At 42.0% G+C, this 19635-nt stretch overlaps 1 protein-coding gene across 1 annotated transcript in view; it reads right to left on the reverse strand.

Annotated features, from left to right (window-relative positions):
* Positions 1-19635, reverse strand: part of LOC108552819 (dual specificity tyrosine-phosphorylation-regulated kinase 2) — a 48084-nt gene extending 28449 nt beyond the window's left edge. Inside the window, exon 1 of the mRNA XM_017907493.1 lies at positions 18129-19635. Within this exon, the coding sequence (XP_017762982.1) occupies positions 18129-19298 (1170 nt within the window). The 5' untranslated portion in view covers positions 19299-19635. The remainder of the gene's footprint in view (positions 1-18128) is intronic.

Here is a 19635-nt window from a genome sequence, read left to right on the forward strand (position 1 = left end):
TCGGGAAATCTATCGGGCCTGGAGGTACGAGTGTCTCGACTTCCGAGGTGGGAATGCGAAATGTTTCGTTCTTCAGCGACGATCGTGGCATAATGCGAGCTTGCAGTAGGCGACAATGTGATAGCACACTTCGCGATTTCCAGTTTGAGTATTAAATCTTATCGAGTTGAATTTGGTAGTCGTAAATTGGTAGCAAGTTACAATTAAGTGAGATTTCCATGCTAAATAGCATGAGTTACAAGTCGCGTTAGAATTCTGAAAGAAAGAGATAAAGAAGTACAGATGCAGGACAGCAAAATAAGAAACTCGGTATATAAACCTAGGTATAAAGCGATAAGATGCTATAGGAGACCTGAATATTTAATGAAAAGGGGTTGTAAAGAAAAGCGAAACTAATAGCTACAGTTAGATGCGGAAACACGGAGATGTATAACCAATATTGGATAAATAAGAAGGACAGGAAATGTAGATCATGCGAGAGAGAATACGGAACGTTAAAGCATTTATTGGAAGAGTGCGAGTGAATGGAGAGGTGCGTGTATAGTGAAGAGTAGATGGTAGAAGAGAGGGTGTGTGTAGGGGTTGTCAAATAGTTAAGGGAAGTAAAGAAGCGAATACAAAGGAACGAGAGAGGGATGACAAGAAATAATTTGTAAGTATGGAAGATTGTGTGCATAACCGAGTCCATTTCTGGACCTAAGGGTTGGAATTAATAAATATATATACATATACAAGTCGCGTTGGTTTGAAATTATATAGAACGTGTCTCAAACGTTAAACCCAAAATTTGTGTAACTTCATCGTGGATAAAACAGCTATATAGTGGCGAATTGAAATTAAATGATGTTGCAATGTTCAATTTCTCTTAATTAAATCGTAATGCAGGCGATTAACAATTCGCAAAGAATTAAAATTCCAAGTTGAGCAACCAAATTCTTTGCTGCTTGGTCCTTTGTGATTGAAATCGAGCTCGATTTTAGATCCCAGTTGGCCCACAGTATACTTCGAAATGCTATACGAATTAAATTGCAATGATAGAAAACTGTATATCAAATTTATATATTAAAATGAAGATGGATCGAAGTAGAACGTCAAGTCTAACTAGACATAAGATCGCGAAGGGTTAAGTAACTACAATTCGAGACTCCCTATGGTTCCAAGTGTCAGCGACATCGATCGCAGCCGCTGCTGGATAGCCTAATTCACAAATGTGCTATAACGTAGTAAAAAATTCTCGTGGAATTCCCACAATGGTGATTACGAAGTACTCGCGACAGCAGTCCGAAGACGATAATGAATTCCGAAGCGCGACGGCGCGACTTGTCTAGGGACTTGCGCGGCGCAGATGTCCCTAGAAAATCGCAGAGCCAAGTTTTATCCCCGGCATCTCGTTTTCCTGCAATTACGACACTTCCGCGAGCAACCATACGACGTCAGGATTTCGCGATGAATCCAGTTCGCAGCCGGCGATGGCCTACTTAGGCGATTCGATCAAGGAGCCCCGATTAGTTTAAAAATTCATCGCCCCGACCGGAAAAAGGGATTCGCAGTTCGAACGAACGAGGACACAGCGAACTTCCACGAGTTGCAAGGGCTGCTCTGTGGAATTTACGTACTCTGCAAAGGGATTAGCCCGGTCGATGAAATTGTCCTCATTGTCGGCGCAATGGCCGCCGTCGCGGCCTCCGCGTCTCCCTGAACGTCTCCGGTGTAATAGCCCCAAGAATCCTAATGTCAAACCTAACCTCCCCTATACGAAAATCATCAACGTCCTGTCCAGTTCTCATGAAATAGTCAAAAATCAAATGTATTATCCTAAATAACTAACTTTTCCTTCATAAACATCTTACCTTGTTCTATTGTACCATACCCAAAACCAAATGTATTATCCTAAATAACTAACTTTTCCTTCATAAACATCTTACCTTGTTCTATTGTACCATACCCGAAACCAAATGTATTATCCTAAAACTAATCCTTTCTTTATAAATACCCACCTCAATTTTCCACACCATATGTATTACCTTAACTTAAAAATTAATCTTTCTCCGACAATCATAAATATCTTTCTCCACTCTCTTGAACTACACCTCAGAATCTTATGTATAAACGTCGAATCAACTAAAGAATAAAACGGTCCCAGGGCCCCAACAACATTACTAGGGTACATTATAATTGCGCTATTTGTTGTGTAGACCTATTGATACTACGGTTCAATAGGTACTAACCTATTATTAATTTCGACTCTTTCTATCATCCGATAGATGATAGTGCCCTATCACGTAGGAATACTACTCCGTTGCCACTACATCAATCCATTAACATGCTAACCTCTCTAAACAGAATTGAATTAAACCTACGACAAATCTTCAATTGCAAACATCTTAAAAATTATCGAGCAGTGGCACCTATAATCATATACCTTCAACATTAGGGGAATTAAATCTACCACCCTACAAAATTTCAACCAAATCGATAGACTGGAAGATCTTGCAGTCTCCTTGTTAGTTGGACGAACGTTCAAGCTCGAAATTTCATTGTCATCGGGGTTGTTTGATACATGATAAGGCCCTACCACGTAAGAATACTAGTCCGTTGCCACTACACCAAACATCAACATGCTAACCTCTCTAAACAGAATTGAATTAAACCTACGACAAATCTTCAATTGCAAACATCTTAAAAATTATCGAGCAGTGGCACCTATAATCATATACCTTCAACATTAGGGGAATTAAATCTACCACCCTACAAAATTTGAACCAAATCGATAGACTGGAAGGTCTTGCAGTCTCCTCGTTAGTTGGGCGAACGTTCAAGCTCGAAATTTCATTGTCAACGGGGGTTGTTTGATTTCAACAATCTTCCCCGTGACACCGGGGTCTTCCAGCGAAGAAGCTCCACCTGTGCCCCCATCTCGCGAACCCAATTAACTTTCAATTATACCACAACGCAATTCAGCCCTCCTATTTCCGTTGGTCACGCGAAGTTGCACTTGACGCGCGATCAGCTTCTGCATCAACGCTAGGGGAGTCCTCTCTGTCTCGCTCGCATTATCTCGCGTTCGTTCTTCTTCGCTTTGTTGTTGTCCACCGTGTCCTCCTATTTATCGCGACGGAGGAATCGTTGCGTAAGTCGCGAACGATGTTGCGTATATGGAGCAGCCAGATAAACAATGTAGGTGTACGTTCATCGTTGACGGCCCCGCAGACGAAACAGGGCTGCGCTTATCTCCTCTTCGAAAGCTCTACGACGAAGTCCAAGACTTTTCCTCGTCGAAACGCTGGTACTCGCGCGTCTTGGACACTTCATTAACGCTTTGACTGACGCGGGACTGATATTTGGTCTATAAAGCCGCTGTTGTGCGCGGAAGGATCTAGTTTTCCGGGAATTAGCTTATTGCGGGAGAGGATTGAACATAACGATGAATTCCTCGATTCCGGGAAATTGTGGATAAAGTTAATGAACAGTGGGGGTGTCTAGATACCCCCGATACGTTGCTGCGTATAGATGCAAGTGCTTGGAAATTTGTATTTCTATAAATCTAACCTTAGTCGAATATATTCGAGGAAAAATTAAATTTTACATTGATCCCCACAAATGATCCAGAATATTGTCCTTAACCCCTTGACTACGGCAGACTTTGATACGTAGTGGCTATACCATACGGCAGGAATTAAGTTACGATGTACGCCATTTTTGTGAAAACAAGCGCCCTCCGTGTCAGAAAGCTGAACTACGCCGAGCGCCTAAAAGACGCCCTCTGTGTCACAAACGCAAAATTTATAAGCGCCTATAGGCGCTCTCTGTGTCACAAAGGCAAAATTTCTAAACGAGTATAGGCGTCCAAAGTAACCAAGGAGTTAACGAAATATCCTGAACTACCCCTTTATTTTTTCATCTCTAGCTAGCTGGACACCGAAGCAAGGTGTCACGGAGACCAGTGACAATAGGCCAGGGAACTCGCAACGAATCCCCGAGAGAATGGTCACGCAGCGAGGTAAACTCGACGTAAACTTTGAATTTCTAATCGAGGCGACCATAACACCGGTGACAAACCGGAACAACGTCGAGCCGCGTGGAGCGAAACTGGAACGTAGCTGGGTGAAAATTCGTGGCACCGGGATTCGCGAGCGCGTGTACAGGAAATGCACGGAGGAAAGATGAAACATCAAGCACGGGAGTGTAAATGAGCGTTTTGTTGGCGAAAGAAAATTCCAGCTGCGCGAGTGGCGTGTGTATAGGCTGACGCGGTACAGAGAGGCAGCAAAAGGACGAGGAGCAATTCGCATCCAGCATGGAAAACCGGTCCAGCCTGCGTGTCACGGAAGTGCCACGGGCTGGTCTGCGGTAACGTCCCAAGTCTAACGTCGTATGCTCGATTAAAGTGAAACAATGAGCAGGCTCGATTCATTCACCGATTCACGCTGTTCCGTTAACACCGACTCCACCAGATACCGCAAAAAGGGTGGCTTTTTCACCCCGGCCACTGAGCAGAAATCCCTCAGCCCATTCAGGTCCCCGAGGTGGCGCGAATTTCAAACGGTAGAAGAATTACGAGTTTCCCTTTTGCGCGGGATTCTGTTAAAAAGTTGCTACTCTGTTACTGCTCGCCGTGAGTATAATGGCTGCGTTCAGCGAGGGTGTGGAATAAGTCGAGTGGCATTTTCCAACTTCGGAAAATTGGAGAAAATTGGTTACGAAAGGCCTATGTTGCAAAGATGAGTTTAGTCGAATGCAAAAATCAATCTAGAATATAAATAAATAGTTTATGAGACCTAGATTCCGAGAACGAATGTTTATATAAACATTTGATAACAATTGGTGGTTTAGGTGAACTGCGTCACGTACCCTCTTGACACTCTCTCAAGAGTCAGTCAGTCGCTCTAGAGAAGCACTTAAAGACAGATATACCTTCCTTGAGTAATAAAAGAATTTAAAAAGAAAAAATATATATCGTAATTGTTTCACAATTATAAACACAGAATTCCAATAACCTACAAGATGATATAAATTATTTTTGCGGAAGGTACGTAACATTTCTTTAACACTAGATTTACGGAACCCGTCAATTTGACGGAAGGGTTGCTCCAATTATACGATGGTAACAGATTTAGTTAACTTATATTAAGACTGTTAATATAATATATAATTGTTTTTAAATTAAACTAATCGTTAAAAAAAAAAAGGCACGTGGTTTCCTTTACCTGTCAATTTGGCATTTGGTGTCCTTAGAAATAGGTACCAGATAGCGTCCGTAAACCTAGTGTTAAATATCTACCTATATTTTGTTTCACCCTCCATCCTTGTATCTATTCTGCATGAAGAATAGGGGCACGCATAGTCGAAAAATGATTACTTAACGAGATATTTAATGATTAATCCTGATGATTAATCCTAACCTTGGGTCGTGCGTCTACCTACTCCGATACAGAAAATTTTCGAAAACGACTCGTTAAATACACCTACGCAAAGACGATTTGCATCGCCTTATAGGCATTTTGAAACCATTCGTCTGATATTTCTTTTCACACGCATACTTAACGAGATATTTGATGACTAATCGTCGATTAACCCTAGGTCATGCGACTATCTATTCCAATACAGAAAATTTCCAAAACATCTCGTTAAATACACCTAACGCAGAGACGATTTGCATTATCCTGTACGTCTTTTGAAGCTATTCGTCTTTTGCTGAGGTTTCTTTCCGTCTTTGAGGAAAATAAATTATTGCTCGATACCATCGCGCAACTCGTCCCGTATATTATATACTCGAGTGGGCGGTATCCGTCAGGACGAAGAGAAGAAACCATAATAAAGACTGGACAGAATTTTGTGTTATTGTCGAATTTTCACGAGTGGCCGAGGATAGGTCTTTCCACGCGGTGAAACCGGAGTCATTGTTCATAGGTCGGCCGAAAAGCGGAGGTTGTTAAAATCGGTGCAACTGTAAAAATGACCGTAAAACCTGAAACCGTGTAGAAGGCCGTTTACGCGGCCACTTTACGTCCTGATTTAAGTGCCACGGAAGTGCTATCGCTCGTGTAACGACACTTCAAGTGGGCGCAGCTCAATTAGCCCCGGGAACAATGAGGAGAGCCAGCCAGTTCGACGATCGAAACGCGAAGCAGCGATACACGTGTGCTTATTGAATCCTAAGTCACGTCTTATTTACAAGCCAGACGTCTTGACCGCTTTCGAATCGCGCGTTGCACGGGACAATTAGGGGATAGGCTTGCGGATTCATTTTCTATACATTCCGCGATAAAAGCTCGCTAGATAGAGGGAGTTTGTCGGGCGTTTTCTAGAAGACGAAGGGAGGGACCGGATCGAGGTAAGAATAATCCGCTTGCGTTGTCTAAACATAGAGAGCCTGGGCTTGACATATCGATTAGGAAAGAAAATAGCCTGTATCCTATTATATTGCGCTTTATTTTTTATAATCGCGTTAACGGAGGTTGCACTGTCGAAATATAATCAACGTAACTCGAATCTTAAAGTGGAGGGAAGGAAATAGCCTGTGTCCTATTATTATATGTGATTTATTTTTCGTGATCTTATTGGCGAAAATTGGACTGTCGAAATATAATAGGATTTTTCACATAGATGTTTCTACGAAGTAAAAGAAGTAGCCTGTATCCTGTTATGTAGTGCTATATTTTGGAGATTTTATCGGTGAAGATTGGACTGTCGAAATAGAATGAAATAGTATCTAACACCTTTGCTATAAGATATATTAAAATGGGGTGAAGAAAGTAGCCTGTGTCCTATAATCTGTGATTTATTTTTCATAGTCTTATAGGCGAAGATGGAACTATCGAAATATAATCAATGCAACTAGCTTATTTGCTGTAAAATATATTTGATATTTTGTCCTAGGATTTAAGTTCCAATGGCGCGTGCCATAAGCAACAACAGAGCCGGTCACACGTCGAGTCATGTCAAGAATAACACGTAACCGAGATAGAAAGACATCGAAAACTGACCACGAGCCTGACTAATTAAAATAAGCGTTAAACGTTGCAGAAACACGACTAAATTACTAGATAGTAATAGATATTATAGTAATAGACATAGAACTACATAGAAAGATTTCTAGCCATGTAAATTACCAGTTTCCTCGACAAAATAAATGCGCACGCGTCTTCTCTGTGTCCAACGAGAACACAGAGACTTCGAACCGATCCTCCACTATTGGTCAGGGACCACTCTATCACCCACCCTAAATTTTTTTTAGAACGGTGAGAAAATTGTAAGTATATAAAATAAATATTACTAACCAAACTCTCGTTCGAAAACTGCCGAAGTTCCAATAGGGTGTGGCACGTTCAACAGGAAAATCTCACGTCGAACCATTTCGTCCTAACGTGTCGAAGAATAACACGCAACTGAGACAGAAGGACATCGACGGAAATTGACCATGAGCCCACGGTGTTTACGCTGGGCCCCAACCGTGTCTCTCACACTCATGTTTGGATCGATCCTCGCGTAATATTGTAGGTGTTATATAGAATATAGAATAAAGTTACATAGAATAAAGAAAGTAATCTCTAACTTAGTAACTTAGTAACTAACATTCTTACAACCAGATATCATTCGAATGAAATACAGTGGCGTAATTTCGTTTAATTCTTCTTTGAAGAACTCACAGAGAGCTGGTAGTTGAAGCGTGCATGAAATTTTGGGGATTAAAGGAAATAAATGTAAGCTAGAAGTTCTTGTGCAAGTAATCTTCTTGAACGGTGCATAATGAAGTAAGTTTGCACGTACCACGTACTTACACTCCGAAGTCCTCGTAAACACTTTAGACTTAATGTACATATGCTGAAATTTCAACATCAACGAAGAAGATACATTTACCCCCTACCTTTTATCATTGCATCACAGGAAATTTGGCCATCGAGATATAACCAAATTCACAAATCATCCTCAGAAGAAGAGTAATACTCGATAAACTTGATACCTCAAAAATTTCCAAGAACCTACATATATATATAAACAAGGTGTCATTTGTAATTTCACACATTTTTCCTCAACCATAGTTTGTTTCAAAAAATGTTTCAAATGAAACTTACTCAGTTTGAAGGGGGATATTTTATAATAATAATAAATTTTTGCCAGATGACCGTGCTTCCAAGATTTCAAAGTGATCGTGGTGTTTCTTAATGAAACTATATATTTCCTTTTCATATAAGTTCTAATACATAGTGAATTTCAGGGTGAATTCATTGACCTATAATACTTCGGTCTTTATATATACTGTGCATATGCACGTATACCCTACTTTTTCTAATCGCAACAGCAAAGATTGGAATACCGAAATAAGAGCGAAGCAGCCAGCGCTTCTTCTACGAGTCATCTTCTAAGCAACGCACAGTACCCGACTGTGCACGGTGCCAAACGGGTACCGTTTCTCATCGAGCGTCCGCTAGAAAGCCATTGAAAAGCGTTGAAGAAAAAAGCATCGAAGGAGCACCTTACGGAGCTATAAAGCGATTCGAGCCTGGCGAGCCACTAATTATTTTGAGCGATGCATTAAAACGAGGCCGACGAACTATTTTTACTGCAATTCCGTAAGTGCACGCAGTACGAGCACAGGTGAAATCCTCGAGTCGAGGAGGAAAGAGAGAAAAGCCGAACGGTAATTAAGAAGTTTTCGATACCTCGGGGAGGGAAAATTTCAACCGTCCCTCCTCTCCTCTCCTCTCCTCTTCGCGTCAAACAAATTTCTTCCCCCTTTCTTCCCCGCGCTTTTACTCTTGCCACTCAATCGGAAAAGTAGAAACGCGCGTGTCGGAAACGACGCTAACCACAGCCCGGCCCGAGTCGTGTACCACACGGGCTCAGCAATTTTGCGTTCACGCTTTCGCCCATTTTTCCATTAACGACGCGAGTAAATATCCAGGTTGCTTCCGTGCGGCTCGTCACTCGAATAGAACGGTTCCGACGAGACGCAACAGCCTGCCACACGTATTTATATACACACATGGACCGAGCTTCGACGACGTCGTCGCCATAAGAGGACCCGCGGAACATCGCGATAACAGGCGAGCAACGACACGTCCCGAAAAATCGTGTTATTACCCTTCCCTTTCTTCAGCTATTTTTACCTATTAGAGTCCACTGACCTGCTCTGCGCGCACGTGTTCGCGAATAGTCAAGCGGAATCGTAAGAACGAACTATCGGTGGCATCGTTGCCCACGAGATCTCGTTGCACGTTCGAGAACGAAGTTACAGGACTCGTGTTAACGTTACGGCTAAATGTGGCAGATGATACGGAGTATGTGCGAATTTCGGAAGAGAAACGGATTAAGGGAAAAGTTAGGTTAGGTATCGAAAGTTGATTGGACGAATATTATCGTAAGAGAGGTTATGTTGAATTTTTAATTTGAAATTGAAAAAGCTTACGAATTTTAGCATTTCCTGGCAGGTTTAGTGGCAGTCCTTCGAGATATTATACTCGCTGTAATTGGACAATTATTTCATCTGATATAATCTGCTAGCGGGAATGTTTGAAATTCGAAATTGTGACGGGATGTAGCAGAGTGCGCAGCTTTATTATAAAATACTATAAAGAAGACGAAAGCCTTTCGCGGATCCAATTACAATCCTAATTACAGAGCTGCCGAGATCAAAATTTCTGAAGTAATTGCGGGTTTACCGGGGAAAACCTTTTAAAAATAATTACGAACCGCAAAGGATTCGTAGATATTTGTCTGATCTGACTTTACGCGTCTTCGCGGTTCTCGGGTAAACTTGGAATGGCTTAAAGCAGTGGTAGGAAGTGAATAAAAGAGAAAAAGGAAGAACGAGATGCGACTGTTATTCTTAAGACTGCATCGCGTCTAGGCGGTGACGTAAATTTCCGATAAACCAGAGTCCGTGGATTAAAGTCGCGGAGTATCGACGCACCAGGACTATTAATAGCGAACAGAGAAACCTATTCGTTCCCTATTTTTACAACCGAGCTCCCGCTAGTTCGTGCATCTTCTTCGTGCCTTCGAGCCACCTTCCTGTGCCTCCTCGCCAATTACATTTAGGCCGTGCCACGTTTAAGTATATTTATCCTGTTTTCCGCATAATTGCGGCCACCGCTATTTAAAACGTTACCGAATAAAACCTCGTCCCCCAAATGCACATACATCAACCCGAATTCCCACTGCTTCTCAAACAATTCGACGAATGTTAACGACACGATCGTGGTCGAAGACCGTTTTTGCGTTTCCGTAGACGTTTATTGAAACAAGCTCTCCAAATCCGAAAATAATAAAATAAAATTAGAATAAAAAATACAAAGGAACGAAGGAAATGTGAAGGAAAGAAATAAAATAAAATTAATGGATAATTATAGGAGGTAATAATTAATAATTAATAATAGGAGGCGACGATAAAGCAACGAACAGAGACCATCACGAGGCATCGTGGTATCGAGGACCAATACGAAACAAATGGAGTACAAATAAATCATCGAACAGCACATCGAATAAAATCGAATCGAAGATTGCATTGTCCTGTTTCCTCGAGTTCGAAAATGACTTCCTGAAGAATATACCTGTCCCTTAAAACAGCCCTCGACTCTTTATTTTACTCTCCATTTTCACGGCGAAGTTCTCGTTGAATGGGCATCGAGAGCCCCGGACCGAGGAAACTTTTGAAACGAGATACAAAAAGGGACCAGAGCCGGTTGGGACGAAACGAAAAAAGAGTGGGAAAGAGGATCAGTCGTCCTGTTTATCGGAAGAAGGGAAAGCCTGTCGTAGAAACGAATTCGAAAATAGACTTTGGGGAGCGAACGTGTAGCTTATATTTAGGCTGGGAAGTGAAGATGTACAATGTGGGAGTAATGCTTGAACAGAGCAGTTAGGATGCGACAGTGGAAACAACTGAGTATCAAGGGTTCAAATTGATATTATTCCGTCATTGAGACCTGAACCCTCCGTAATGTCGCGTATCTAGGTAGTTACTTAGTCCTAAGTTTATATTTCTGTAATTTTAATTCGTTTGTCAGTGAACTAACTAAAAAGTAAGGATGTATTATTGAAATTAGAGTATAGGTAGTACTTGTATAGAGTATAGGTAATTATGCAACACAGCTTATTGAATAATTTAATGCGATTCGTAAATTGCAGCCAGTTCTTTGATAACACGTAGTTGAATTCGTAGTTTGAAGTCAGTAGTTTTAAATCAAAAGTCTTAGAGGTCGGTTGTAGGAACGTTGTTACAGTTTTACCTAATTACTATTGTAGTACATTAATCCACTGTTTTATTAATAAAGCTTATTTTTGTTCTATTAAGTGCCGCAATATCATTCTAGTCGATCCCTCCCAATGCTAAAACGTATTCGTAGTTGAACAGATACGAGTTAATAAAAATAAATAATTCTCGGAAGCGTCATTTTTCGGATAGTAATTATAACCTTACTTTCGGTTTATGCGTGTAATACGTATATTGTATTATATATACGTAGCGTACTGTATATATGAATTATGTATAAGATCGTGAAGTATAGCGGACGCACGATGCGGTTGCAAAGTGGTTGCATCTTAAAGATATAAGGTAATTATATATAATTCCGCTAGGTATACCATTATATTGACATCAATAAAATTAGTGAGGGCACCTGTTAGCTCTGGAAAGTTAATTCTCAGTGAGAAATTATAATTAATTATAATTCTCTTCTTTAAGCGAGCAAAATTCCGGTTATCGAGGGTTAATTGCTTGAAATAATCTTGATGGACGCGAAACGTCTTCGAAATAGTCCTTTTGATTCGATGGCTAGTATATACATATGTAAGATGTTCCCCGATTACAATCGTAACGTTCCAGTTCCTATTTAGCAAGGAAAAAGTTGCTTTCTTATTTATATGATCGTAATGCATTATTCGTTTCCAGTTAACAGATTATTCTATCGGCTTCAGATTATTCTCACCGAGTTTCCACTCTCGGTTTTAGCATTTCGATGCTCCATTGATCAGTTTCCAATGCAACCCTTCGAATCCCAAGTTTTATACCTATTTAGTGTCTCCATGATTTACTAGATTTGCTAACTCGCGTTTTAGCCTAAGCGAGAGCCTAACGAGAAAAGGAAGCAGCCCGAAGTGCTGCACCTAGCGTGCATTTAAGGATTCCTTTTAACCTGAAAACATCTGCTTCCTTTCCAAGCAACAGACGCCACTGTGGAACTACGGTAGCGTTGTCCTACCTTTATTTTTACAAGCCAGACGTCCAGTGATTACAGACTGTATATTTGGGTGCGAGATAAACCGGCAGACATTCAAAGAACGACTGCTCTGACCTAATTGCGTGTTATCGTTCAACAAGTACATATACGTAACCATAGACGTACATATAGATTGGCGACTCAAAAGGAAACGACACGCGGAGTATAGAGCCTGAAAGGTCCCGTCCGTTCAATCGAAACACGACCATTAGCGCGTCTTTATCGTGCAACACGAAAGCCAAAATTGAGTCATCCGTACGCGTGCATACGTCTCTATCACCGTCCACACTATACACCTATTACGCGCAGCGTCTATAAACGAGTTGCGCGCGCACACAGGCACCGTGCGAACAGTATGTGTGCGCACCAATATCGCAATATCCGTGGAGTAACTACGAGTAATGGGTACTTACGGCTTATATCGAATTCATGAACCCATACCAAGAGTCGATTTAACAATATTACGATTAATTGGCCGTCTCTCGACACAAATTCCCCAGCTCTTAATCTAATCAGGAATACCGTTTCAATTATCCCTCGTGTACACGAATACCTTCCGATTACACTTTTGTATCGACGGTAACGCGAGCAACGTTTATCCTAACCTAACCACGACGCGAATGCTGCCAGGATTTTTCAACGATCTCCCGTTTCAAAATAACCGGTATGCAACAAGAGTGGCACGAAAACCAGCTGATAATTCGTTCGAGTGGCAGAGTACTGATTGCTGTATCGGGGAAAAGAAAGGAGGGGGAAAAAGAAGAAGAAGAGAAAAGAGAAAGAACAAAACGAGACAGCGAGGCTCGTCGTTCGAGACACCCTCTTTCAACGAGACTTCGACACGACTGACGCAATACCTGCCAATTCTTTGATGCGCCAGCTACTCCAGCGCCAATAACACCGATTCCGCTAACTACGAGTAATGGACACTCGGCTCTGATTCGCGCCACCCCTATATTATTCCTTATCGAGTACCGCATTCAAATTGACATTAGGATTATTAATTACCTGTCTGCAGCTCTATCGAGGATCAAGTCTATGCAAATCGATGTCGTCTTCGAGAGAGATTAACGATGTTTCGGATATTATAACTCCTCTTGTCACTTTCGCGGATACAGAATAAACAACGCACACGGGTTAAAATTCTTTTGCAACTGAAGGCGCGACATCTCGTGTCTTGTGCGAGAAACATATTTAAATTATACGCGAAATTTTTCTGTCTTAGGCATACTTTTAACGATCGTTTCGCCATCTGTCGACTATTTTCTACATACGTCATTCCACGATTATAATTTTCAAAGAGATAAATCTCTAATTACCGTATGTTATATTAGTCACGAAGGGAATTTATCGGAACAAAACTATCACTAAATTAGAATTCCTGTACGATCACGTGCCTCGATATTTTAAGAAATACGAATATTATCCGTCTGATAACTTTATCAATAATACAAAAAACCATCCAAATGCCAAGTATACGGGTAACTGACGTAACGAAAAGAGATCGAAATGACCATGGCTCCCACGTTAAATATTTATTTCTGCCAATGAATAACGGTAGTCCGACTGACGTCGAGCCAGATCCATCTTAGATGATTACCGTCATAATAAATACCGTGATGCTCTCTATTGATCGGATATATCGGAAGCACATTATCGAACAGCGACCGTTTCGAGTGTATCAACGTTACCTTTCAGGAAAATCCTCGAAGCAAAGACATGTTCGTATATACAGGGAAATGCGATTCTTCCCGGGCTTTTATCGAATCGAGACGAACCACGCGGAAAACTCCGGCCCGATCTTGTTACCGTCGCGGGTTATGCGATCTGGAAAGTGAGATCATTCGTATTTCTCGCGCGTATACGAATAACATAGAGACTCTCCTACGCACCGCGACAAGATATTCCTGTCCGAATGATCGTAACGCGTAGAAAACGATCTAGTAGATCGGCCGATTCGCGTTCAGTTCTAACCTCGTCCGTATCGCGTACAGGAAGCTAGCGACACTGTCGACATTGACGATTCGCACAGGCCACCGGAAGCCACAGATTCGCGGCTAATAGAGGTTATCTCGGATAAACAAGATACGCGCAAAGTTATTAATAAAGTTATGGCTACTAGATTTCTTTTCCTTTTTTTTTTTTCTTTTAAAGGAAAAGAAATTAATTCTTTTATAAATTTGAAATTCCATTGAGAATTTTGAAGCGATATTTTATTTATAATTATTTTTTAAGAGTTTATAAATTTATTTATGACAGTAAAAATTGTAAAATTTCGTAGCTTCGTTATACGAATATTTTTCTAAATATGTTTTTGAAAATTACTGTAGGGTATTTTTTCTAGCAAGGGAATTGAATATAACTACATCTACAGAAAAGATCCGAGGCTAATGGCGGCTATCGGATAAACAAGACACGTGTGGAGTTATTAATAAGTTGTAGCTGCTAGATATTTTTAAAGAAAGAAATCGATTTTTTTTTTAAGTTTAAAATATTCATTGATGATTAATGACGTAACATCAATTGTCAATTCCGATCGTTTCCGAATTGCTTGCCAATTTATTTGTAATCGTAAGAAATGTAAAATTTTGTATCCTCATTGTCAAAGTATTTGCGATTTTGTGAAATATCTAAACTTGCTATCCATTGAAAGTATAAATTTAGTTGTACAGAAAAATCAATCTAGAATATAAGACGAATAAATAGTTTATAAGATCTAGATTTCAAGAACGAATGTTTATAGAAACATTAGATAAGAATTGGAAGTTAAGCGAACTGCGTCACATACACACTTGACACTCTAAAGAAACACTCAAAGATATACATTCCTTGAGTAATAAAAGAACTCAACAGAGAATTACAATACATCGTAGTTATTTTCCAATTATAAATCCATAATCCCAACACTATCTGATATCTTAACGCGTCAAGAAATTGCGCTTAGATCTAAACGAACAATTTCCGTTGACCTCTCGTCGAAATTTTTCCCACTTTCTAACAGAACTAATATTTTCGTTAATTCCTATTTCGGATAACGATGTATACGAAGCGAACGCAGCTCATTTCCCAGTGTTTACGGTCGACTTGCGTTTATATCACGGTTAAATTTTATAGTTTACTATAACACGTTCGACGCTAAACATTAAACGTATAGTACACTTAAGCCGTGGTCGTTAGACGAATGAAAAATAAAGAATCGAGTTATAGCGGAATTCGAGAGATCGATGTTTCGCTTGTGATCATTCAATATTAAAATCGGTATCGATGAAAATAAAATGGTTCGCATGATCGGAATAATTATGACGCGATATATAATATTAGCGGATAGTCGTTAAACCTGATTCATAGTACCTACATCACCCTACGCGTACGCAACAAATTGCCGGCATACGAGTTCTTAAATCCTGACCTCCTCGAACAAATTGCTATAAACTTCAGCTTCCTGCAACCGCCGTGTACACACATACGCCGTCGCGTTTTCTCTTTTACTTATGTTTCCCTCGCAGGCCATCGTGTCGTCTAATTTACGGGTGCGTCGCGACGCGTTCGTCTCGCGACCGATTGCTCTATTCGCGTAGCTTTATGAAAAGGCGAATAAATTCCTTTCAATCTCCCTCGCAACGCCGACGAAGGCTCGACGGAAACCAGAGGGGACAGAGAGAAAAAAGAAGCGAGATAACGAAGCATGGGATGGTCAAGAACAATAGAAAACGAGGAAGATGGAATATAATTACGCAAAATGTGATACTGTGCGCGTCCTTGAGGACTTCTTTTCTCGCTGCTTGAAAAATCGATGAATTATTCAGGTAATATCCAGACGACGAAACAATACTAGGAACGAGTGAACCGGAACGGAGTTAAATATTGAGAAAGTCGAACCGCAAAAACAGGACGTTCAAATACGTTCGAGTCAGTTAAATATTCATCGTTTTAATATCGCAGACATCGCGAGGAACGTTCGAGGACGATACACGAGTGTTCGCAAGGTGTACATATTCCTGAGACGCGAGATTCCGAAGAGTTCCTAGGGCGTTTCCTCTCACAGCAAAGAAATAGCGTGGATGGGAAACGCTCGTCGTATAAAATGAATTTCGACGTTTCTTTTTTCATTCGCATAGCGCCGTAAGCAGATGGAAGATCGAACGGTAACAAGTTCAGCGAGGGTATTCCATCTCAGAGAAATTTGACTTATTTTCTGCTATTCACGTACGATTTATACTCGGTTGATCATGAACTGCTCGATCGCCCCGTGATACGGCGTATCTCATGACCTTACACAAAATATCCAATAATACACGAACCTGCCAGCTATGCACGGTCGAGGAGACATAGCTGGCGACTGATGAATACCATTACCGGCAGGTAATGAAACCCAATCGCGATTCCGCGCTGATCCAAAGCGTTTTTCCACACTTTCCCCAGTTCATTAAACCGATTTAACACCGATAATGACACGCATCGACGAGAGCGGAAAATAAATTTTTCGACTTAGTCGACATCGCGGACATTACGGTGTTACGCTCGAGAAATCCGAGGGTTAAATAAGCTTGCGGTCTATCGTAGCTAGCCGAACAGTTAATTTTATTCGTATCGCCGATTCCCTTTGAACCACTCGAATTATTAAAGCGCCCGAAGCTATTCTTTGCGACCACTTCGATATCAGCTCTATTCCCCGATAACCACGCTGGCGAAACTCGTTCCTCAAAAGAGTACAGCCTATATACCCGGGGGCCTCGGTAATAACCACGTCTGGCTGACTCGTGAACACCGCGAACATCTCGAAATCAATTTATGCAAAGCGAATATACGCTACGAAGTATCGAAATCGCAAGTCGACAATCGACTCTTCTTTCCAGTCGATCTGAGAAGGGTCTTCGTGCTATCGAATCCTTCGAGACCGGCAAATTAATTCTATCGCCAGCAATCTTCTGTAATGTACTGGGGTCATCCAGTGGTTAATAATTCGGGCGATTTGTACAAGTTAGAGCGAACATTGAAGCGAAAGCGAAACGTGTGCTTTAATATGCTCGACCTCGCAAGGTCGCGAAGAAAGCGACCGAGCAGACGGAAAGTTCACGATATTGCGTGCAAATTCTATAGACCGTCGTGGCGAGATAATGCGACGCTACCTGACGTATACACATTTTCCGGAGCTTATTACAGGGGACAAGGACGACTCGTATGTCGACCCATACGTATATGCATATGCATATGCATACGTATGCGTGTACGTACGTGCATACTCGCGTGATTGCATTTGTCAATACGCTAATCTTCGCGTATTGTCGTGTGATCCCGCGGTAGAGCGTCTACGTGTACGGTGCACACGCGGAATCCGTGTGTTTTCACGTGGTACACGAACGCAGATACTTACGTACGCACATACGTCGCATGTTATGTATAAAGCATATCGTGAGCACGCGAGCCAGCTTGTCGCGCTTATTCCGTTTATGCCTGCCGGTATTCACGCTAACGATGAGCTTGTGTTCCCTGTCCGTCGAGAGGAGTCGCGCCGTTTAATCTCGGCGAACGAAGAGCGTAAAAATCCAGCACGGAACGGACAACGTATTGGATATTGGCACGAAAGCCGGCTGTTTACCTTCCCCGAATGGAGATGTCGAAGAAGCGATCGAAAATATCGAAGAGGCGGAGATTTCTCGAGTTTGCACGGTGTTCGATTGTAAAAGTAATCGATGCACGTGTATATAGGTTTCTAGCAGGTTACATGCTTCGTCGAAGGTTTCTGTGAATGTGCAGCGGACGTTTTCGGACGGGGTAAACTGGGATCGTGATCTAGGAATCGTTTCATGGTAGTCAGTGAATTACACATACCTATCGTCTGAAATGTACAATAACTTGCATGAATATATGGTTCGAGGAAGAAAGAAAGAAAGGATGTGCACTCACCTTGATACCACTGCGTCCCTGCTGCTTCAAAAGTATATTCTCCGGCTTCATGTCGCAATGAATGATCCTGTTCTTGTAGAGAGCATCGAGACACTGTAGCAGCGAGTACGCGAACTTCTTCACGATCTGCATACTGAAACCCTGGAACTTGTTCTTCTTGATCAGCTCGTATAAATTAATACTGAGTAATTCGAAAGTGATGCACATGTGATGACGGAACGTGAACGAGTCGAACATGTGAATGATATTCATCGTGTCGTTCTCATCCTGATCGCGCAGCTTCCTCAAAATCTTCACTTCCTCCTGAGCCTGGCGATGGAACCTCTTCTCGTTCCTCACCATTTTCAGGGCGACGTGCTCCTGCTTCTTGTGATCGTACGCCTTCACCACCTGCCCGAACGATCCCTTACCGATCACCTTCAACACCTCGTACCTGTAGGCCACGTGATCGTGCGTCACGTGCATGTAGGAACCATGTTCGTTGTCGTAGCCGCTATTATGAGGCCGGCCGATTATTCCCGGCCTCTTCCTCGCGTTCGCCCCGATAAAGTATATATGCCGATAATTAAAGATCTCGTGGTGCTCGTACGGGGTCAGCTTGTCCACGTAGATCTTTAGCACGACGTCAGGGGTGGCGGTGATCGTCTTCGGCTTGCGGATACCCTTGCCGCAGGAACTTCCGTTCGGGCATCCATTTTTCACCACCAACGCGGTCGTGCTCGACTGACTGTTCGACTGCGTGTGCTGGGAATTATGAGCGGTAGTGTGACTGAAATTATGACTGGAATTATTGTGACTCGAATTGTGACTCGAATTGTGGCTCGAATTGTGGCTCGAGTTGTGGCTCGAGTTGTGACTCGTGCGCGAGCTCAGACTCAGGTTCAAGCTATCGGAGTTGCCGGTCAGGCTGAGCAGGCTGTTGTTGGCGCTGGAACTCAAGCTCGGCAGATGAGTACCGGCCATGTGACTGGAGCGGGTCAAGTAACTAGGCGACGACTCACTGGCAGACTGCTTCAGAGCCAACGTGCTACCCTTAAGGGGTGGTAGATGATTGTTCTCGTTCGGCGGAGTGTTATACGTCTGGGTCGAGATCGCGTTCGCGGGTACAAACAGTTTTGGTCTAGACCGGGGCATCTCGAACGTGCTCGCAGATAGAGTTAAGCTAGTCATTTGTGTCCATTTGACGATGATGTAGAGGCGTGTGTTCCTTCCCGGGCAGACCAACAGGTCGATTATCGAGGAAAGCGAAACAAGCAACCATTGGATGATTACTCGTACCGATTCGAGTCTGTAGGATGTGGCGCATCGATCGCCAACCACTTTTCTAATATCTTCCTCCTTTCGCGCTTTCTATTATTATTTCTTCTAACGTGTCACCGTGTATTGTCGTTTCGATAAAAAACATATTGGTTCGTTGAGGTTAATATAAGCTAGTTTAAACGCGATCGTTATTGCTCGCTTTATTTTTAAATCTCTCCGTCTCTCTGGTTCAATCTCAATGTCGGAG

Source organism: Eufriesea mexicana, unplaced genomic scaffold (genome assembly GCF_001483705.2).
Source record: "Eufriesea mexicana isolate 0111107269 unplaced genomic scaffold, ASM148370v2 scaffold8101, whole genome shotgun sequence".
In the NCBI taxonomy this organism is placed as follows: Eukaryota; Metazoa; Arthropoda; class Insecta; order Hymenoptera; family Apidae; genus Eufriesea; species Eufriesea mexicana.